We start from the raw sequence: 24111 nt of genomic DNA, 5'->3' as shown, positions 1-24111 counted from the left end.
TGCAAAGAGTTAATCAACACTATGAAAAAGTGCAACAGTGCAAGAGACCACAATAAACAAGACACTATAAAAAGTGCTGAGGTGCAATCATATATATCTAAAGAGCAATGAAAAAATGCACCAGTGCAAATACACTATTATATCAGAACACTGTGGAAAGTGCTGCAGTGCGATAATCCAGAACACTATAGAAAGTGCTCAATGCAAAAAAAGTCCTTCAGTGTAAAAAGTGCTGCAGTGCAATAATACAAAGCACTATAGAAAGTGCTTAATGCAAAGAGACAAAAGTGTAAAGTGCGGCAATAAAAGTAGCTAATAAAAGGGCATAAATTAGCAAAATAGAAAAACGTGCTGCCGGGTCCGGAAGAAGGCAAAGCGCCGAAACACGCGTAGGGACCCGGTAGCACGTTTTTATAGGTATACTGTATATACAAATAATTAATTTTGCGCATGTTAATATGTTTCTACATATTTGTTATTAATTATATTTTTACGATTTTATTTTTGGTGCATATATTTGTTTATTAATTTCAATTGTGATAATTATGCTATTGTAGTGCGGTGCAGTAAATTATATAAAATTTCTTTGGGCACTTTTACTTGATTACTTGAATATAAAAATTATTTTACTTGATTATTTGAATATATCTTTGTATGAATTTTATGTAATAATACTATCTAAAACGTGCTCCGCTTCATTCAGCTATTTATTTTGTTTTATTATATCTTGTATAATTAATAAAATACTGATATATTATTTTTATTGTCTTCTGTGCTACTATAATATGTAGATACAGCCATCCTTATTCATTTCAATTGTGAAAAATAGATTAAGGTTTTTGAGATAAAGAGATATTTAAAGTGCTATAATAATGCCACATAGCTTACATAAAACATTCAGTGCAGTAAATGCTTGATTGAAGTAATATAGGTTAACCACCTTATATGAAGAAATAAGTAGTAGCAGCAAATATAACAAAATATGAATGGTAAACAGAAAACTACAGGCAGAGTAAGGTATATGGTATACAAGCTTAGAATGCAGTACAGGGCCCCAACGCGCGTTTCTCGTATTGCTTCTTCCTGGGGGAGTGTGTGACCAATTAAAGACTCTTGCATGGGCAATTTGTGCCTGAACGAGGTTCTCTCTAGTAATAGACATCACCTCCACAATCCTTTCTGCATCAGGGCCAAATGCTTGATGATGCTCCGGTGGGGTGCAACCTTCATTTCCCAGGTCTCCTTTGCCACATCCAGGAGACCTGTGTAGAGGCCTGTGGAACTTCCCTGATGGAAAACAGCAGATACGGGAATAGGCAATCAAAGTCTCGACCATCCTTCTCCACGATCTTCTTGAGCATGGCCTTCAGGGTCTTACTTAACCTCTCCAACAGGTTATCCGTTTGCAAATGGTATACCGATGTCCTGAGCTGCGTAATCTGAAGGGTCTTACACAAACTCTCTCATCTCTTTGGATATGAACAATTCCCTTGGTCAGTTAGAATCTCCTTTGGCAGGCCAGTCAGGGAAATGATATGGACCAATTCTCTGGCGATTCGTCTGGCTGAGGAGTTTCTTAGGGGTACCGCCTTTGGGTACAGTGTTGCGTAGTCCAGTACAACAAGGATATATTAATGCCCTCGGGCGGATTTTACCAAGGATCCGACTAGATTCATTGCAATGAGGTCAAACGATACCTCTATGGAGACACAGTGGGTGCTCTTGTCCGCTGGCCCAAGACCGCATGGACCAGGGCTCTTCCCATTGAACGCAAGTGCTCCTTTTCCCATGTCCAGTATACTACTCAGACAACACAGGGTGAGGGTAAAATAGTGTGGCAATACTTTATTGAACCACCACAGACAATACCATATAGAACAGTCTCAGCAAATACCCAAGATGGGGCAAAATTACAATATCACCCTATCGCAGACTCGCCAGGATTAGAGCAGCTGCGAGTTTGGAGCTTCCAGGGCCAACTACTCCCACCAGTGGCACTCTGCTTTTGGCGGATATCCTCAGAGAAGAAGTAACAACACGCTTAGGAAGCTGACAGTCCATTGAGGCACATGGCCAGGTTACCAGAGTGTCACAACCTGGCTTCTCCGAACGTTTCCATGGGGCCTGGTGACAGGAGGGTTACAATCTGGCCTCTCAGAATGTCTACATGGGGCAAGGTGATCGCTGGGTCCCAATCCTGGCTTTCCCAAATGTTTCTATGGGTTAGGGGGATGGTCAATGAAGTAGATCTGTATTCTCCCAGCTAGGGCCATGGTCCCTTAAGCTGGCATCCTGTAGAATGTTAAATCTGTGTTCCCTTGATGGTGCCTTGACTGTTGTTCTGTAGAGAGACTTCTGTTGGAGCCATGGGGTCCTGGCAGCTGTTCTGCAGAGTTCATCTTGATGGAGCCATGGTGTCATGGCTTATGTTCTATAGAGTGTTTTTGGAAACAGAGTCAGATCCCCTTTTATAGTTCACAGCTCTTGTTCAGGCATTTTTCCACAGGATCGGGGGGGAGGTGGCAGGAGCTCATGTCGCATTATTCGAGGGTTCACAGTTCATCCTTCATTGTTTGCAAGTCGACAAACTGGATGGCTTTGCACAATGGGTAATCAACATATTAGCAAACATCAATTCATCAATGACACTGCGTCCCTGTCCTCCAAAGGTAGCAGAAAATAACCTGTAAGAGCTGATATAAGAGGTAGATAGCAACCATTCAGCAATTCACAAACATCATTTCAAGAATCAACTCATAGGTACAACAGTTTGTGTTTCTTGGTCAATGGCAGAAAATCACAAATTCAATAGTCAATGTTCACACAATAGCCTATGTCTCCTGGCCAACTGAAAATAGACGTCTGGCATACTTAAGATTAAATGCGGTGTCATCACAACCTCTATTATGGGTAATGGCACTAGAGAACTCCAGAAGTGAGAGACTGAGGTGGTTAGCTGGCAAGTAAGATAGGACCTACAATAGTTTGAAATCTCTCGGTGACATGCGGGCCAGTAGAAACTTTGAAGAGTCCGCTATTTCCTACACCCATAAGCCCACCCAAGACATGAGAATAGGATGGGCCAGATCTAACACCCTATGCCTATAGGGCCCTGGTACTACCAGCTGTTCCAATACTTCTCCCCCTAGCTTAGTCACTTGATATAGCAAATCCATGTTTACTCCCAAGTGTGGAAACCTGGTGTTGGCCCCCTGCTCTTGAGAAACCCTGTTTAACTTGGTGACATTATCAAATGCCCCTTTAAGCGCAAGGTCCTTCAATTGAGCTGTCCCAAAGTTCTCCCTGGAAGCCCACAACTCAGAAATGTCTGACTCAGGGGTCACTGTCTCATCCTCATTGGCCGCAAGCACACAAAGGGGAACCCCACCTGCCTCCGACTGTGATGAGGAGTTTTTAAGGGTGACCATATTGCTATCTGAGTCACTTGGCAATTCCCCCTTCCGCCATAAGTCCTCCTGGAGCACAGGTTTTGCTAGAATAGTGTGCGGACTCCATATACAGAGCCTCTAAATGCTAGAAGAGCAGAATCCCCCTCACGTGACCGCATTTCGTAAATTATACCCCTTTGGGAATTTATTTACAGGTGTAGTGACTATTTTGACTTCATGGGTGTTTTCCAGAAACAAGCAGCAGTGGATGTTGCAGACTGAAAATTGCAAACTACCATTGTAGTTCCCAGTACATTGCAATCACCAGTACGCTGTAGTCACCAGTACGTTATAGCACCCATTGTTAGGGCTGGCGGAACACACCAAGTTATAAAGTAGTAGTAGGTGTGTTCGCAGCCGGGGTCCACCGTGCAGAGATGGTACACTGCTGCTAGACAATGGCGGAATAGAGCGGCGTGAAAACAGTCACACGTGGGTTACGTCACCCAGTGTGAACAGGGTCAGACTCTGTTAATTCACAGAGCCGCACAACCGCTGAACGTGGATGCCGGAGCCTGTTGAGCTCACAGAGCCCGGCCAAAAAGCGCACAGCAAACGGCCACAGAACTCTACCCCAAGGCCACTGAGCACGCAGTGTCGCTGCCGCGAACGCCGCTATAGACGCTGGCTACGGAGTGTGAAGCACTTGCACTGAGGCGTGCCGAGTCACTGGCGAGAACCAATGCCTGACTCAGACTCTGACCTACCTACGCCTAAGCCTGGGCGCTAGCAGGCTAGGCTGCACAACACATGCGTACCAAGGGTAGGGGTTTCATAATGAGTCAGTCACCAGAGACATTCATACGTGCATACATCACTCACTCCTTATAGTCTGAAAATACAGCGGTCATGCAAACCTTTTATAGCCACGGGCATCCGGGACCTTCCTGGCTTCTCGGATGGACCAATCCGAACAGTAGCAGGACCTGAGCACGTGACCTTCGATCTCCAATGGGAGATCACTCCATGGGCATGCTCAGTGGCCCGACATGGGGACTTAGTCCCTAGAGAATCTCGCTGTTGAGCAGCATGTATTGCCATAGCTGTGCCAGAGGTGGCAGCAGCAAGTAAACCCACGGAGCTGGTCTGGGCAGAGTGCCAGGACCGACGAGTTTGCAGAGCAACCTCCTCTGCGGCTGGAAAGGAAAGGGAGACCGCCGGAAGCAAGGCTCGGGATTCCCGCTGTGCAGCGACAGGAACCCGACGCCTAACACCCAGTACGATGTATTGCCCAGCTCATGCTTTTGGAGACATGCATCTGTAAATTAGGTTAACTATCATCGCTACAGAAATGCTAAACATGTGGAAGCTAAATGTGGTTAAGGCACACTGGGGCTCAGAAGGGAGGGGGGCATTTGGATTTCGGAGTGCAGAATTTGCTCAATTTCTTTTGGGGGGTGAGGATCTATAGCGCTTTTCCAGAGCCTTTTCACTACCAGTAACGTGGAAGCCCCCTATATTTTCATTAAAAGATGAAAGAGCTGAGTGGGGACTTGATATTTTTGTGTTGAAGCTTTTGTTGGGAACATTTTACATAACATTTGGGATCATTCATCCGGCGTTCTATGCTTACCAATTAGATCACAGTGAAGTGATTCAGATGAAACCCCCAAGGGATCCATTCACTATACTGTGGCAGCTACTTTGGACTCGGTCTGGCCTTAACATTCAACGTTGTTCTTCTATTCAGAGGTGCACAAAACTGTGGCAAACTGCGCTTCTATACAAAGATAGACACCGCCGGACTTTAGGCGGCCAGACGGTGTCCACAGTGTTTCCATCGGACTCATGGTAGGAAATCTTGCAAAGAGGGTTCAGTCTGAATCACATATTTCAGAGATTTACATGAAAACCCCAATGTAAGCACTCAATGTAGGACACAGGATAAATGTGCACCGAGCCTTACTGCGATCTTTCGGAGGCAGAATAAAAAAAAAAAAAATCAACAGCAGGTGAATAATTGGTTTTATTTATTTTTTATGTAATTTCTTATGTGGTATAAGCAATTAGACAACTTTATTCTTTCAGTTGGTGCAATATCAGATTTATATATCGGGTTTTTATGTTTGGCTGCTGTCATAAAAACGCTTTTTATTGCAAAAACAAGTTCTTATATCGCCATAGTTTGAGAGCTATCATTTTTCCATATTTTGGCTCATTGAGTTACTTGAGGGCTTGTTTTTTTGTAGGATGAGTTGACATTTTTATTGGTACCATTTTCAGGCAGATGACATTTTTTGATTGCTTTCTAGCTTGATTTTTGCGAGGCAGAATGGTGAAAAAAAAACAAAAAACAGTAAATCAGGAGTTTTGTGGGTTTTTTTTGTTTTTTAATGCCGTTATGTGTGTGGTAAAATTGGTAAAGCAGCTTTATTCTTCGTGTCAGTACGATTAAAGCGATACCAGACTTATATTTTTTTATGTTTTGGTGCTTTTACACAACAAAAACTTTATTCTGAGAGCTATAACTCTTTTATTTTTCTGCTGACACACACACACTTTGGCTTGGTTCTTTGTGTGATGCATGTATTTATAGTGCAGAGCAGCCCGCCTGTTAATACTATGGGCGTGATCAATAGGCTGCTCAGACACTTTTGCATCACATTTATCAGTGTGACTTATGCCTTATGCAAGCCTCATCTGTGTGCATTTCCACTGGGCAGCCGGACCACAATTGGTTACTGGCTGTCCTCATTAGTGGAATGCACCTGTGCTGCCTAAACCTTTATCAATGGGGTTCTGCTGCATCCTGCCAGTGCATCAGTCAGGGTTTGGTGAGTTACCTTTCAAATGATTTTTTTCTGATTAGTGTTTGTTTATATTTAGTGTTAGGGACTCACAATATCTGGGGACCCTTGACGTTGGGTTGTGAGCTTATCTGCTTTGGCCAAAATAGTAACCAATACCCCATATCTATTTATCTTTTTTGCACTTTTCAGCAGGATGCAGCTAGAACCCTTTATATTTGGCTTGGTTCTTTGTGTGATGCATGTATTTATAGTGCAGAGCAGCCCGCCTGTTAATACTATGGGCGTGATCAATAGGCTGCTCAGACACTTTTGCATCACATTTATCAGTGTGACTTATGCAAGCCTCATCTGTGTGCATTTCCACTGGGCAGCCGGACCACAATTGGTTACTGGCTGTCCTCATTAGTGGAATGCACCTGTGCTGCCTAAACCTTTATCAATGGGGTTCTGCTGCATCCTGCCAGTGCATCAGTCAGGGTTTGGTGAGTTACCTTTCAAATGATTTTTTATGGATTTTTTCTGATTAGTGACACACACACACACACACACACACACACACACACACACACACACACACACACACACACACACACACACACACACACACACACACACACACACACACACACACACTTGTTATTTTGTGACTTTTATATATTTTTATTAACTGTTTTTTTTTTTTTTAGTTTTTTACATTGTCCCAGTATGGCACAACAACTTCACACTGACCGATTGCTGATCTAACACTCTGCAATGCAGATCTGGAGCAGCTCAGGAATGGCAAAAAATTTCCAATGGTAAGAATTTTAAATTAAATATTGAACATATACTACTGATAGCTAACAGGTAGGGGAAATAAAAAAAAAAAAAATGCTGAAGTGGTACATTAAATGAGCTTAGGCAACTGGGAGCAGCAATGTGTAGAAAAATACTAAGGAACACCTTTATTTTCTGGTAATTGAAGTGTTCTTAGGCCGGGGTCACACTGGCGAGGAATATGGACGAGTGAGAGGCATTAAAAGCACACATTACACACGTACAAATTATTCTCTATGGGTTTGCTCCCAACAGCCGTATATTTCTCAGGCGTATTCTACGGTCCGTGCCAATCGCAAGTCTATGGGTGCGCAAAAAATACGGATTACACACAGACCACACATGTGACTTGCGAGAAATACGCACCCGGTGTCTTTTAGAAAAGCCGGCAATTCAGTGCGCTATACAGTAAACTCACACTGACAGGTTTAATAAATAAAGAATAGATATATACACACATACATGTCATTGTGACAAACATATATATATATTTATATTTCACAGAGTTCTTCATAGCAAAAATGCGTGGGCTTCCCATTGCCCTATATTGGTGGCGAGTGGGATTGTAAGGTGACATTAACCCTTTGTTTAACTCATTCGCCACCGCTACAGGGCAATCGGAAGCACACGCATTTAACTACAAATTAGCCCCTTAAAATAACAACTACAAATCCCAAATTTGGCACAAACCCGCATCTAATTATTAGTCAAGGACATAAAAAAACATGAAATGAAATGCTTTACTGAATGTAAAGTATGTGTTATTTCATGTCGGGTTGGGGAATTATTTGATAGAAGCCGCCAATTTAATTAGCGGCTATTCTGCTAAGAAGAACTCTGTGAAATATAAATATATATATATATATACATTCTATGTGTCTATATCTATTATTTCGTTTCTGTTAGAAACCCTGTCATAGGGCTCAATTATATGTCCATTTTGCAAGGCGGCGAGAAAGTCTCGCCATACGGATGCCATATGGATGCTGACATGCGCAAAATACGCAACCACACCTTGCTTACGGATGACATACGGAGCACTATTTAGGGGTCATTCATCCGTATTACGCCTGTAAACTACGGACCGTATTTTGCGTCGGTTAGTGTGACCCCGGCCTTAGACTTGCAATGACCACCGTAATGGTATCCTAAGGCCAAGTTCACATGCTGCAAATCTGATGCAGATACTTCATTGCACAACTACATACAAGTCCACTAATACAACATGGAAAACAATCTGCATAGAGTTGATGACATGTTGTGATTCTATAAAGCGGTAACGTGCTTTTTTTGTGGATTCCTCAAAGAAATAACATAAATTTTACCCATTGTGTTGATAAGAATGCATTACAAAGATAACATTTCCTGACTGCAAAAAAAGAGTCAAAGATATAATGATGATCTTCTCTTTCCGTTACTTTTCTAAACTATGCTGCCACATTGAAATTCTCTTACCCCCTGTATCTGGATCCTGGTAATTCGGATCCAGACCCCGCTCAAGCAGCCTTGTCACCTTCTCGATATTCTGAAGCTGAATGTACTCCATGAATTTCTTTAGATTCCCCTACAATGTAAATTAGAAATAAAAAAAAAACAAAACAGAAAACAAAAAATTAGGAGAGAAAATGAAGTGGTAGATTTCTAAATTGGAAATTACATTTGTAAACTGTGCATTACTACATAAAACGTTCTGGCAATGAGAAAAGAGCAGATCTAATCACGTACAATGAGCTCCAACCAATTCTTTACAGTGGAATAATTTCATCATGACATGAGGAATCCCAGAATAAAATGTCATTATCATTCAGCACTTCATCTAACCACTTTCTAAGATACTCAGGAATTGTGAACAAATGTGCCTAGATCCAGCTGCACCTAAGGCCAAAAGTTCTTCAAACATTTGCAATCATACACATGCAAAAATGAGACATCCCCATGGGCAGGATTAAAGGGACCCTTATCCCTAGAAATTGTTAGAAGTGCTATATCAGCCCTGTAATGATGCTTGTGACCATGACCTTGCTATAAATGTGTATTTGCTACAAAATTGAACTTAAAAAAAAAAAAAATCAGTAAATTTTTATTAATTTTAAAACATTTTACAGATATAAAGCAAAATATCCAAATTAGAACATTTAAACCCCGGCTCAACCCTCCCCCTCCCAAACCACCAACCCACCCTTTTGAACACCAGTCGAACTCCACCATAAACCAAATAACAGTACACATATAGATATAAAGTCCAAAACATCAACAACATGTCTTTCCCAACTTTGTCTGGACCGGCTTGCCAGCACACAGTCCATAAATATAGAGCATCTATTAGGGCTCTTTAGTACAATATTAAAGGACAATGATTAATAGTTGTGAACCATCCAAGGAGTCCAAAGTTTTTCAAAATATAAACTTCTGTTCCTTTTGGAATAGACCCCTTTTTCAACCTGAAAAAGAGACTTCACATACTTGATATATTCTCTGCATGATGAGGTCTCTCTAATTTCCAATTCTTAGCAATTAGTTTATTCGCGGCAAACAGGAGGCGTGCAAGAGCAATTTTCCCAACCTCATCCACTCTCAACTCATCAATATATCCCAGAATACATATTATGGGATCTTTATGCTCCGGTACATTCATATGCCAGGTCTATAGGGTTAAAGGGAACCTTTAGGCAGGATTGCGCACAGTAACCTACAGACAGTGTCAGGTCGGCGCTGTTATACTGATTAAAATGATACCTTGGTTGGTGAAATCCGTCTTGAGGTTGTTGTTTAATCTTTATTTTCAGTTTACCCCTTAACATTGGACATCTCCCCTGCTTTGATGAGGGCTCTGGCGGTGGGCCGGAAATGCGCGCATCGCTGACCCCCGTCACGTGATCGGGGGTCAGCGATGATTTGGCATAACAACCAGAGGTCTCCTGGAGACCTCTATAGTTGCTGCTGCCTGATTGCTATAAGCGCCACTCGGTGGTAGGCGCTCCTAGCAATGCAGTATTTCTGCTACATATAGGCGATCTGCTCATCGCATGTATGAAGCAGAGCCGATTGAGTTGTGGATGCTTCTAGCCTACCATGGAGGCTATTGAAGCATGCCAAAACGTAAAAAGATGTTTTAAAAAATTAAAAAAATATAAGTTTAAATCACGCCCCTTTTGCCCCATTGAAAATAAAACAATTTAAAAAAAAAACCTCACATACACATATTAGGCATCGCCGCATTCAGAATCGCCCCATTTATCAATAAGAAAAAAGGATTAACCTGATCGCTAAACGGCATAGCGAGGAAAAAAAAATCAAAACGCAAGAATCACATTTTTTTTGGTCGCTGTGACATTGCATTAAAATGCAATAACGGGCAATCAAAATAACGTATCTGCACAAAAGTGGTATCATTAAAACCGTCAGCCCAGCACGCAAAAACTAAGCCCTCACCCGACCCAAGATCATGAAAAATGTAGACGCTACGGGTCTTGGAAAATGGCGCAATTTTTTTTTTTTTTTTTTTTTTTTAATTTCGGAATTTTTTTTCACCATTAAGGTAACAAAGAAGTTAGACATGTTTGGTGTCTATGAACTCGTAATGACCTGGAGAATCATAATGGCAAGTCACTTTTAGCATTTAGTGAACCTAGCAAAAAACAAGTGTGGGATTGCACTTTTTTTGCAATTTCACTGCACTTGGAATTTTTTTCCTGTTTTGTAGTACACGACATGGTAAAACCAATTGTGTCGTTCAAAAGTACAACTCGTACCGCAAAAAAATAAGCCCTCACACGGCCACACTAATGAAAAAATAAAGTTATGGGTTTGGAAAGGGGAGGAAAAAATGCAAAACCAAAAATACCCCTGCTCGTTAAGGGGTTAATGATAATCTCGTGCTTTGGGGCGGCCTGTGGGGGTGGCTTAATGTGGTGCTCTGACAAGGTATTCATGTGTATGGCTTCTGACAGGTCACTGATCTCTCAGTGACCTGCCTCCTAGTTTACATAAATACTATAGATCTTGTAAAAAAGTTAAAAAAAAAAAAAAAAAACCTTCAGCAGGCAGGCGCGCCTGCACTGCAGCATGATCGCATATGTAATGAATTACATTATGATTCGATAGCTGTTACTGCGCAGGCATCTTGCTAGAGAACATAAAAAAATTTCCTCCTCCAAGAATATATATATATAGTGCCTACAAGTAGTATTCAACCCCCTGCAGATTTAGCAGGTTTGATAAGATGCAAATAAGTTAGAGCCTTCAAACTTCACACAAGAGCAGGATTTATTAACAGATGCATAAATCTTACAAACCAAAAAGTTATGTTGCTCAGTTAAATTTTAATAAATTTTAAACATAAAAGTGTGGGTCAATTATTATTCAACCCCTAGGTTTAATATTTTGTGGAATAACCCTTGTTTGCAATTACAGCTAATAATCGTCTTTTATAAGACCTGATCAGGCCGGCACAGGTCTCTGGAGTTATCTTGGCCCACTCCTCCATGCAGATCTTCTCCAAGTTATCTAGGTTCTTTGGGTGTCTCATGTGGACTTTAATCTTGAGCTCCTTCAACAAGTTTTCAATTGGGTTAAGGTCAGGAGACTGACTAGGCCACTCCAACACCTTGATTTTTAGCCTCTTGAACCAGGCCTTGGTTTTCTTGGCTGTGTGCTTTGGGTCACTGTCTTGTTGGAAGATGAAATGACGACCCATCTTAAGATCCTTGATGGAGGAGCGGAGGTTCTAGGCCAAAATCTCCAGGTAGGCCGTGCTATCCATCTTCCCATGGATGCGGACCAGATGGCCAGGCCCCTTGGCTGAGAAACAGCCCCACAGCATGATGCTACCACCACCATGCTTGACTGTAGGGATGGTATTCTTGGGGTCGTATGCAGTGCCATCCAGTCTCCAAACGTCACGTGTGTGGTTGGCACCAAAGATCTCGATCTTGGTCTCATCAGACCAGAGAACCTTGAACCAGTCTGTCTCAGAGTCCTCCAAGTGATCATGAGCAAACTGTAGACGAGCCTTGACATGACGCTTTGAAAGTAAAGGTACCTTACGGGCTCGTCTGGAACGGAGACCATTGCGGTGGAGTACGTTACTTATGGTATTGACTGAAACCAATGTCCCCACTGCCATGAGATCTTCCCGGAGCTCCTTCCTTGTTGTCCTTGGGTTAGCCTTGACTCTTCGGACAAGCCTGGCCTCGGCACGGGAGGAAACTTTCAAAGGCTGTCCAGGCCGTGGAAGGCTAACAGTAGTTCCATAAGCCTTCCACTTCCGGATGATGCTCCCAACAGTGGAGACAGGTAGGCCCAACTCCTTGGAAAGGGTTTTGTACCCCTTGCCAGCCTTGTGACCCTCCACGATCTTGTCTCTGATGGCCTTGGAATGCTCCTTTGTCTTTCCCATGTTGACCATGTATGAGTGCTGTTCACAAGTTTGGGGAGGGTCTTAAATAGTCAGAAAAGGCTGGAAAAAGAGATAATTAATCCAAACATGTGAAGCTCATTCTTTGTGCCTGAAATACTTCTTAATACTTTAGGGGAACCAAACAGAATTCTGGTGGTTTGAGGGGTTGAATAATAAATGACCCTCTGAATAAACGTTTCACAATTTAAAAAAAAATTAAACAAAGAAATAACATTCTTTTTTGCTGCAGTGCATTTCACACTTCCAGGCTGATCTACAGTCCAAATGTCACAATGCCAAGTTAATTCCGAATGTGTAAACCTGCTAAATCTGCAGGGGGTTGAATACTACTTGTAGGCACTGTATATAATATTCACTATATAAACTAGGGGGCAGGTCAGTGAGAGATCAGTGACCTGTCAGAAGCCATACACATGAATACCTAAACTGAGCACCACATGAAGACCCCCACAGGCCGCCCCGGAGCACGAGAATCTCATTAACTAAAGACTGAAAATAAAGATTAAACAACAACCACAAGACGGATTTCACCAACCAAGGTATCATTTTAATCAGTATAATGGCGCCATCCTGACACTGTCCGTAGGTTACTGTACACAATCCTGCTGGCAGGTTCCCTTTAAGAACCACAATCCAAATGTGTGTGTATATGTACATAATTGCGGCCAAACCCATAACATGTGAATTATTCCTGCTTCCTCCCCAGAGCAGAGAGAACAATAAGGGTGTGTGCACACGCTGCGGATTCTGCTGCGGTTCCGCAGCGGATTTGGCCGCTGTGGATCTGCAGCAGTTTTTCCTGCGGTGTACAGTACCATAATATCTTATGGATATTAAACCGCAGTGCAGACGGTGCGGATTTTTCCTGCGGTTTCTAAACTGCAGAAAGAATTGACATGTCAATTCTTTCTGCGGATTCGGCTGCGGTTTGCCATCTCCTCCATTGTGGAGATGAAAAATCGCAGGCTAATCCGCAGGTCTTTTGACCTGCGGATTTTACAAAATCCGAGCGGCCAAATCCGCAGCGTGTGCACATACCCTTAGAGTTTGGTCTGGTGATCTGTACAACTGTGCAACAAGGTTCACTTAGCCAAAATTGAACTTTATACTCAGTGCTTATATTCCTGTTGTAGTCCAGCAGCACCGTCACTTATCTCTGTACTAAGACAAACCAACACGTGTGGCTTTAACAGGGAGAAGAAATCCCTAATCTTACACGAGTGTATACCATACAAGTCTATTGGTGCGAGTAAGGCTAGTTTCACACTTGCTTTTTTTTGCAGCGCGTTTTTCCCGCAAAAAAAGCATTGAAAAAACGCATACAAAAGCATACAACTGCTGCGTTTTTTTTCAAGCATTTTTATGAGCATGCATGAAAAAAACGCAGCGTTTGTGTTGCGTTTGTGTTGCGTTTGTGTTGCGTTTGTGTTGCGTTTGTGTTGCGTTTGTGTTGCGTTTGTGTTGCGTTTGTGTTGCGTTTGTGTTGCGTTTGTACCGCGTTTCCGTTTTTTTCCAACATTAGGTGGCCCCTCACACTAACCCAAACCATGACTTTACTAACCCTGACCCTAACCCTAACCATGACTTTACTAACCCTAACCATGACTTTACTAACCCTGACCCTGACCCTAACCCTTAACCAAACCATACTTGACCCTAACCCTTAACCAAACCATACTTGACCCTAACCCTGACCCTAACCAAACCATACTTAACCCTAACTAACCTTAACCCTAACCCTGACCCTAACCCTTAACCAAACCATACTTGACCCTAACCCTTAACCAAACCATACTTGACCCTGACCCTAACCCCAACCCTGACCCTGACCCTAACCCCCCTTAACTAACCCTAACTCTAACCCAAACCCCTAAATTCCATGGTTAAAAAAAAAAAAAACGCATGTGCAAAAAAACGCATACATGAGCATGCCAGTGCGCACGTATGCGCATCCATAGGCTATAATGGCAATTTTTAGCGCAAAACGTGCGCATGCGCTTTTTTGCAGTGCCAAAAAATGCAACATGCTGCGTCTGGAAAATACAAACGCACACCCCAAAAAAACGCAGCGCATGAAAATCGCATACGTGCGCTTACCAGCGCGCAGGTATGCGCACCCATGTTAAATATAGGGGAAAAAACGCATGCGCACGTATGCGTTTTTTTCCAGCGCAAAAAAACGCAAATGTGAAACCAGCCTAAAACATCGGATGTCATCTGAGTGCAGTCTGTTTTCATAGATTGAGACAATGGAGAGAAAATGGAGAGATTTTGTTTTCTGTCTTCACAACTTTGTTCCATTTCTCTCATGTGACAGCATCGAAATAACAGTAATCTGACACTCAGATCAGAATCTGAGCAGATTGTCATTAACGTATTCAATCAAGAGAGAATATACGATCATGTGACCCCAGCCTGAAAGAAGTAATTGACCTATTTATTAACATAATATTACTATCAATAAGCCAATCATATAAAAGGCACCAGCCAGAATGATCTAGCACAGATGATTTTTGCTTTAATGCAATTAAATGAATGGATAGATGAATATTAATATAATCAGTTGTCATGATCAATATCAGATGGCATTGTAATGTATGTATTATGTGCAATATCTAAAAGTACATAAAGGCAAAAATTATCCCTTTATGCTTCCTTTCCTATTTTGTCCCATATATAAGAAATATTCTGTATGTGTCCTAGTAAATCAGTTATTTCCCCCTGACCTCACTATCCTGTGTCCCACTGTGAGACATCTGACTACAGAAGGAGCCTCTCCCCTTTGTCTTGTATGCAAAAAAAACTCAAAATTCAAACAAACCAACCCTAAATATGAGCACAATCATAGCTCCAACAGTATACAGTGGGTACAGAAAGTATTCAGACCCCTTTAACTTTTTCACTCTTTGTTTTATTGCAGCCATTTGGTAATTTCAAAAAAGTTCATTTTTTTTTTCTCATTAATGTACACTCTGCACCCCTTCTTGACTGAAAAAAACAGACATTTTTGCAAATTTATTAAAAAAGAAAAACTGAAATATCACATGGTCATAAGTATTCAGACCCTTTGCTCAGACACTCATATTTAAGTCACATGCTGTCCATTTCCTTGTGATCCTCCTTGAGATGGTTCTACTTCTTCATTGGAGTCCAGCTGTGTTTAATTAAACTGATAAGACTTGAATTGTAAAGGCACACACCTGTCTATATAAGACCTCACAGTGCATGTCAGACCAAATGAGAATCATGAGGTCAAAGAAACTGGCCGAGGAGCTCAGAGACAGAATTGTGGCAAGGCACAGATCTGGCCAAGGTTACAAAAGAATTTCTGCAGTACTCAAGGTCCCTAAGAGCACAGTGGCCTCCATAATCCTTCAATGGAAGAAGTTTGGGACCACCACAAGTCTTCCTACACCTGGCCGTCCAGCCAGACTAAGCAATCGTGGGAGAAGAGCCTTGGTGAGAGAGGTAAAGAAGAACCCCCAGATCACTGTGGCTGAGCTCCACAGATGCAGTAGGGAGAAGGGAGAAAGTTCCACAAAGTCAACTATCACTACAGCCCTCCAACATTCAGGCCTTTATGGCAGACTGGCCCGACGGAAGCCTCTCCTCAAAGCAAGACATACGAAAGCCCGCATAGAGTTTGCTAAAAAACAAATGAAGGACTCGCAGACTATGAGAAATAAGATTCTCTGGTCTGATGAGACGAAGATAGAATATTTTGGTGATAATTCTAAGCAGTATGTGTGGAGAAAACTAAGCACTGTTCATCACCTGCCCAATACAATCCCAACAGTGAAACATGGTGGTGGCAGCATCATGCTATGGGGGTGTTTTTCAGCTGCAGGGACAGGATGACTGGTTGCAATTGAAGGAAACATGAATGCGGCCAAGTACAGAGATATCCTGGATGAAAACCTCTTCCAGAGTCCTCTGGACCTCAGACCTGGATGAAGGTTTACCTTCCAAACAAGACAATGACACTAAGCACACAGCTAAAATAACAAAGGAGTGGCTTCAGAACAACTCTGTGACCATTCTTGACTGGCCCAGTCAGAGCCCTGATCTAAACCCAATTGAGCATCTCTGGAGAGACCTGAAAATGGCTGTCCACCAATGTTCACCTTCCAACCTGACGGAACTGGAGAGGATCTGCAAGGAAGAATGGCAGAGGGTCCCCAAATCCAGGTGTGAAAAACTTGTTGCATCATTCCCAATAACACTTATGGCTGTACTAGCTCAAAAGGGTGCATATACTCAATACTGAGCAAAGGGTCTGAATACTTATAACCTTGTGATATTTCAGGGTTTTTTTTAATTAAATTTGCAAAAATCTCTACATTTGTTTTTTCAGCCAAGATGGGGTGCAGAGTGTACATTAATGAGAAAAAAAGAACTTTTTTGAATTTACCAAATGGCTGCAATGAAACAAAGAGTGAAAAATTTAAAGGGGTTTGAATACTTTCTGTACCCACTGTACATAAAATTTGTTTTGTATATTCAACAGATTCACTATAATATTTTTAAATCTAATATAACAGACTATGTAGGGTCGCTGTCGCATAAGGATAATGTATGATACGTAATGTAGTGTAGAAGTATGGGACCAGAAGTAATAAAAGGGGAAAGTGCATATGTGCAAAGAATATCTTTTCTAATAAAGTGTCAGTGCATCATGAGAAATATTTTGCTGGACCAGCTGTTATAGAAAAATGATGTTACCTGTATTACAATAAAGATATAAATCTTTGTACCGTGTTAGCCAGTACATAGAAAAATATTTAGATTTGAGAGTCCTCGGTGGTTAATACCTTTTAATGGGTAACTTAAAAGATGGTAACCAATTGCAAGCTTTAGAGACTACTCAGGTCTCTTCATCAGGCATATGCCTGATGAAGACACCTGTGTAGTCTTGAAAGCTTGCAATAGTTACCATCTTTTCAGCTACCTGTGTTATGGATTGGTGCAGGGCTACAGCTACCGCTGTCAAACCTCTGCCCAGGAAAACAATTTTCTGACACATCTCTACTATAAATCTAAGAAAATCCCTGCTCTCAGTGTTTGTCCTGCAGTAGATATTTTTACAAAATTGGTTACAAAAGATGTTGACCAACTGACACGTAACAAAAAATGGTCACATAATGTCACCAAAAATGAACAAGCGGCAATAAAAGAATTTCAAAACTGCGATGATGTGGTCTTTAAGGGTACTGTCACACTTAGCGATGTATCAGCGATCCCGACCAGCGATATGACGCGGTCAGGATCGCTGGTACATCGCTAAGTGGTCGCTAGTGAGCTGCCACATAGGCAGATCTCACCAGCGACATCGCAGGGGTCGGGGGTCGCTACTTACCTGTCACACACAGCGATCCTGCGTCCTCCCGCCTGGCTCCACGCGTCGCTCGTCGTCGCAGCAGGAAGCGCCGCAGGAAGCAGACGACGAGAAACAGTCTAGCCTGATCTCGCGCGATCAGCGATAACCAGCGGGGGAGCCGGTCGTAGGTAAGTATCAGACACAGCGATATCGCTAGCAATATCGCTATAACGTCACTAGTTATAGCGATATTGCTAGCGATATCTCGTAGTGTAACATGCCCTTTAGTCAGTCGATAAGGGAGGCAACCTGGTGATTCTTGCCAATTCCATTTTTGAGAAACAAGCAAAAAAATTACTTAACGATGTTAACTGTTATAGGAAATTGCCTCCTAATTCTATTACTATTTTTCAAACCGAATTGTATTCCATCTTGGAAAAAGCAGTTACTGAAGGAATCATTCCAAAACAAATGCTTGAATCTTTGAATCCACGGTTACCTACATTCTATCTGATTCCAAAGATTCATAATTATCCTTTGGAACCTCCCGGGAGACCGATAGTGGTGGGCAATTGTTGTCTTTATGAAATAATATGTGCTACCATTGACTACTTCCTGAAATCACTAGTCACTACTCTTCCATCAAACATCAAAGACACCACGGCTGCACTACATAGGTTAGACAATATGTTTAGTTCAGAGAATATGATTATGGTTACTGCTGATGTAGAGTCGCTGTATACGTTCATCAAAACGTTCAGATGGACTTGCAGCAACTTACTGGGTCATCAAATAAAGCAATATTGAACCCCGTCTTGATGACCTTTAACTTCTATTACTTGAAACAGGTGTACTTGCAATTACAGGGTACCGCCATGGGTGCATTGTGAGCACCCTCGCATGCTAAACTTTTTCTAGATGCCTGGCAAAGAGAAATTATCAGCAGCAACCCAGAATCGGGAATTGAAAGTACCCACCACTGGATGTGTTATATCGACGATGCCTAATTCCTGTGGGAGGGCACAGTGAAGGACCTAGATCTTCTATTGGTGAGACTAAACGACAACGATATTAATATAAAACTATCATATAAAACTGAGAGAAAATTAGAATTCCTTGATATCCAAATCAATACCTTTAGTAATGACAACATCACTACTAACGTATATCGTAAATGCACTGCCACCAACTTACATGAGACTTCTTTCCATCCGGTTTCCACTATACGTGGCATACAAATTGGTCAATTTCTGAGGACCAAAAGTATTTGTTCGGATCAACAGCTCTTTGCTGTTAAAGGTACTAAAGTGAATCTGTGTGGAATATACAAAACTAATTTTATGCATACAGTTGGAGCTATGATTGTGCTCATATTTTAGGGTTCGTCCTATACTGTTTTTTTTTTTTTTTTTTCTGTCAGACGTTCCCCGCATTTTGAGGCACCTTATTATTGTATTTGTATTCATTTAAATTACTTCTAAATAAAAAATGTATTTATTTTTTTTTTTTAAATTTTCTAGTGGTCACTTGCATATCTACCATCACAGATATTATATGCTGGCATAACTGATTTCAATGTTATCTTGTATATGTTTTTTTTTTCATTCAAAGAACTGGTATAACTGCAAGAGATAAAGCAGTAATTTTTATCAAAATTGCAGCAAGCATCCCACCAAGTGATAACATCACTGTAATCAGGGTCTCTGCCCCTACATCATGCTACTTCCCTGATGGGTAGCAAAAACATGGTGACTGGTTAAGCTTTTTTTTTTTTTTTAATCAACATGATGAGGTGATGGTGAGGGGCAAAAATCATCTGACAGGTTCCCTTTTAAAATGAAATGTTACTCAATCAGCCAGGAACAATAATGAAAAAAACCTTTAAAAGAACTGTAAATCAACTCATGGTTTATTCCCTCTCTCACCTACGAGCAACAGTCTCACATTAAAGCTTCAAGAAAGGAATGAATAATCGGGGAAACACTGGAGGAATAGGAAGCAATTAAGTCTAATTGTATGCACTGTTCAATGAATGTGAGCCTAAACAAACAAGTCTATAAAATACCACACATGGGACTGACAAATATGTGCAGTCCTGTTTTCAAAAGGCAAAATGTGATGGCTAATGAGAGGGTAAAATTACATGCAGCAGATTTTTTGGAAAAAATATTCTGACTGTCCCAGTCATCTGAATAGGATTTGCAGAGATTTCCATGCATATACTACTGACACAACCCCATTCACAAACACGGAAGGGATTATTTTGTTCAAATTTTCTGAATGCTGAACACTTATACGTGGGGACGGATGGGTAAATCTACTACGACCACTTCTGAAGCACCCCTGAAAATGCATTTAGAGGAAACAATTTATCCTTATGCCACTGACTAAGTAATTGTTGATACCAGTGAACAATGAGACACAACACATCTCTTGCCTCATGGGTTCTTGCAAAATGTGTTGGCGTCAAAATAATAAATGGCGCCCGCTTCCACTCTGGGTGTATTATGCACCAACCACTAGACAGCTGGCATTTTTTTGTAAATGCCCATCAGTCAGAAGTGTAACCATGTTAAATATTTAATTCCGCTTTATTCAAACAGAATATTAAATACTTTGTCTTCTATAAAACGAGGCTGTGCATTAAGAAGATAGCAAAGTATGACTTCTGCCAGGAGTTTATTTATGTTAATTAGCGCCGCACATATATTGCTGGGAAAATGGGAGCATGTTTGACAAGTCTAATGTGCGCCCCAGTGTAACAGGAGCAGCAGGTGCATAGACGGGTAAGACGCTGCTGATACATGGAGATGTGCAGTTCACAATCCACAGCAAAAACCTGGGCCATGTAAAAGTTGGCACCAGCACAAACAAACAACAGGATTATAAAACAGAGAATTCAAATTTTAAATAAGCAGTGAACATAAGACCTTCCAGGATTGCAGCACGTCCGCGCTGTATAGTGTTTAACCCCTCGCTCCTGTTATGTTCATACTTACACCCTCTGTGACTGATGGCACCTCAGCTTCCTTACTTGTGTGTTTCCCTTAAGGCTATGTGCCCACGTATGCCGAAAATTTCTGCATGACAACCGCACTCCTTCCCAGAAAACACGAGGGTTTTTTTTGCGTGTTTTTGGGCAAAAACCGCCTAATTGTCTTTTTGGAATTGTTTAGTCTATTGATTTTTAATTTTAAGGCTGTGTGTCTTAACGTAAGCGTTTTTTAAGTGTTTTTACCGGCAAAAATGCTTAAAAACTGCTTGAAAGAAGCATCCCATTCATTTTAATGCATTTTGCACTTTTTGTGCATATTGACGCGTTTTTTCCGCGAAAAAAAGCTTCACGGTAAAAAAACGCAGCATGCTCATTAACCCCTTCAAGACCCAGCCTATTTTGACCTTAATGACCTGGCCATTTTTTGCAATTCTGACCAGTGTCCCTTTATGAGGTAATACTTCTGGAACGCTTCAACGGATCCTAGCGATTCTGATTTTTTTTTTTGTGACATATTGGGCTTCATGTTAGTGGTAAATTTAGGTCGATAATTTTTGCGTTTATTTGTGAAAAAATCAGAAATTTGGAGAAAATTTCGCAATTCTCAAATTTTGAATTTTTATTTTGTTAAACCAGAAATTATGTGATGCAAAATAGCTAATAAATAACATTTCCCACATGTCTACTTTACATCAGCACAATTTTGGAAACAAAATTTTTTTTTTTTTGTTAGGAAGTTATAAGGGTTAAAAGTTGACCAGCGATTTCTCATTTTTACAACAAAATTTACAAAACCATTTATTTTAGGGACCACCTCACATTTGAAGTCACTTTGAGGGGTCTATATGGCAGAAAATACCCAAAAGTGACACCATTCTAAAAACTGCACCCCTCAAGCTACTCAAAACTACATTCAAGAAGATTATTAACCCTTCAGATGTTTCACAGGAACTAAAGCAACGTGGAAGGAAAAAATGGACATTTTAATTTTTTCCAACAAAAATTTTCTTTTAGCATCAATTATTTCATTTTCACATGGGCAACAGGATAAAATGGATCCTAAAATTTGTTGGGCAATTTCTCCTGAGTACACCGATACCTCATATGTGGTCATAAACCACTGTTTGGGAGCACGGCAGGGTCCGGAAGGGAAGGAGCGCTATTTGACTTTTTGAATGGAAAATTAGCTCCAATCGTTATCGGACACCATGTCGCGTTTGGAGAGCCCCTGTGCACCTAAACAGTGAAAAACCCCCATAATGACCCCATTTTGGAAACGAGACCGCTTATGGAACTTAATGGAATGGTCTGCGGGCGTCATGTTACATTTGCAGAGTGCCTAATGTACCTAAACTGTGGAACCCCCCCACAAGTGACCCCATTTTGGAAACTAGACCGCCCAAGGAACTTATCTAGATGTGTGGTGAGCACTTTGAACCCCCAAGTGCTTCACAGAAGATTATAACGCAAAGCTGTGAAAATAGAAAATAATTTTTTTTCCCTCAAAAAATGATTTTTTAGCTCGCTAATTTTTATTTTCACAAGGGTAACAGGAGAAATTGGACCCCAAAAGTTGTTGTCCAGTTTGTCCTGAGTACGCTGGTACCCCATATATGGGGGGAACCATTGTTTGGGCACACGTAAGGGCTCGGAATGGAAGTAGTGACGTTTTGAAATGCAGACTTTGATGGAAAGGTCTGCGGTCATCGTTACGTTTGCAGAGCCCCTGATGTGCCTAAAGAGTAGAAACCCCCCACAAGTGACCCCATTTTGGAAACAAGACCTTCCAAGGAACTTATCTAGATGTCTGGTGAGCACTTTGAACCCCCCAAAGAGCTTCACAGAAGTTTATAACGCAGAGACGTGAAAATAAAAAAAATAATTTTTTTTCCACAAAAATAATTTTTTTAGACCCCAGTTTTTTATTTTCCCAATGGGTAACAGGAGAAATTATACCCCCAAAGTTGTTGTGCAATTTTTTCCTGAGTACGGTGATACCCCATATGTTGGGGTAAACCACTGTTTGAGCACGTCGGGGCTTGGAAGGGAGGGAGCACCGTTTGACTTTTTGAACGCAAAATTGGCTGGAACCAATGGTGGCGCCATGTCGCGTTTGGAGACTCTCTGATCTGCCTAAACAGTGGCAAACCCTCAATTCTAACTCCATCCCTAACCCCAACACACCCCTAATTCCAACCCTAATCCCAACCCTAACCATAATTCCAACCCTAACCCTAGTTCTAACCCTACCCCTATTTCCAACCCTAATGGAAAAATAAAAATTTATTTTATTATTTGTTCCTGCCTATGGGGGTGATAAACGGGGGGGGGGGGGGGGTTTATTTACTTTTCATTCTATCTTGATCACTGAGAGTTTATCACAGTAATCAAAATGAATGAATGGAATCTGCAGCCGGTGGACGCACTGCGCATGCGCCCGCCATTTTCCAAGATGGAGGCGCCCATGGAACAGGACGGCGGGACACCGGGAGCCAGAGCGGGACATCGGAGGTACCGGGGGGGGTTGGAAGGTGGGGGGGAGTGGAGAGAAGGGGGAGGGGAGCAGATGATGTCAGCGGCAGCACATTGCCGCCGTCAGTCAGTATCAGGGGCCGATCGGCTCCGTGAGTCGTGGAGGGGCGGATCACGGTCTCCAGCCATGGCCGATGCTACTTCAGCATCGGCCATGGCTGGATTGTAATATCTCATAAATTTTCATTGATGAAATATTACTACCGCTCTTATTGGCAGTTTCACTTTTAACAGCCAATCAGAGCGATCGTAGCCACGTGGGGGCGAAGCCACACCCCCTGTGGTGAAGTACAAAGCCCCCTGTATCTGCGGGTCGGGTGACCTTTCAGTGACCCCGATCACCCGACCCGCAGGGGGGCTTTAACGTCGGATTGGCACCGACTTTCATGACGCCTATGTGGCATCATTGGTCGTGAAGGGGTTAATTTTGCGGAAAAGTCCGCGTTTTTAGCTATTTGCTATGTGTCTGGGGACACGCGGAAAAAACGCATCAAAAACGCACGTTTTTTGCGCGAACAAAAACACGTTTTCTGGGAAGGAGTCCGGTTTTCATAAAAATCTTCTGCACATGTGGGCACATAGCCTTATGGTGTTGTTTTTTTTTTTTTTGTTTTTTTTTACTCTGGTACGTGGCTTTTACCTCAGTGCTAGAGACTATGCTTTATAAGGAATGAAACGTGAAATCATATATGGAGCTGATAGTCAGTAAGGAAAAATGGTAATTAAGGCTTTATTAAATTATTTGTATTAGGAAAGGTTATCCCCTTCTCATAGAACAAGTAAAGGGGGGCTTCACACATAGCGATATCGCTATAAACTGTGTTCCAAATTAT

The 24111-nt window shown here is 41.7% G+C and overlaps 1 protein-coding gene and 1 long non-coding RNA gene across 7 annotated transcripts in view; one reads left to right on the top strand and one right to left on the bottom strand.

Annotated features, from left to right (window-relative positions):
• SHANK3 (SH3 and multiple ankyrin repeat domains 3) overlaps positions 1-24111 on the bottom strand; it is a 609395-nt gene that overhangs the window by 211506 nt on the left and 373778 nt on the right. For all 6 annotated transcript variants that reach the window (XM_073579308.1, XM_073579309.1, XM_073579307.1 and 3 more), the window contains one exon: positions 8471-8579. In XM_073579308.1, the coding sequence (XP_073435409.1) occupies positions 8471-8579 (109 nt within the window). The remainder of the gene's footprint in view (positions 1-8470; positions 8580-24111) is intronic.
• The window catches only part of LOC141092940 (uncharacterized), a 38214-nt gene continuing 20660 nt past the window's right edge, over positions 6558-24111 (top strand). Inside the window, exons 1-3 of the long non-coding RNA XR_012232964.1 lie at positions 6558-6681; positions 6886-6996; positions 18618-18800. This is a non-coding gene — a long non-coding RNA (uncharacterized lncRNA). The remainder of the gene's footprint in view (positions 6682-6885; positions 6997-18617; positions 18801-24111) is intronic.

The sequence above is a fragment of the Dendrobates tinctorius genome, unplaced genomic scaffold, assembly GCF_039654945.1.
Source record: "Dendrobates tinctorius isolate UK_male_01 unplaced genomic scaffold, ASM3965494v1 ptg000062l, whole genome shotgun sequence".
Classification (NCBI taxonomy): Eukaryota; Metazoa; Chordata; class Amphibia; order Anura; family Dendrobatidae; genus Dendrobates; species Dendrobates tinctorius.
Note: the sequence above shows the minus strand (reverse complement) of the source record. Positions and strands in the feature narration are given on the sequence as shown.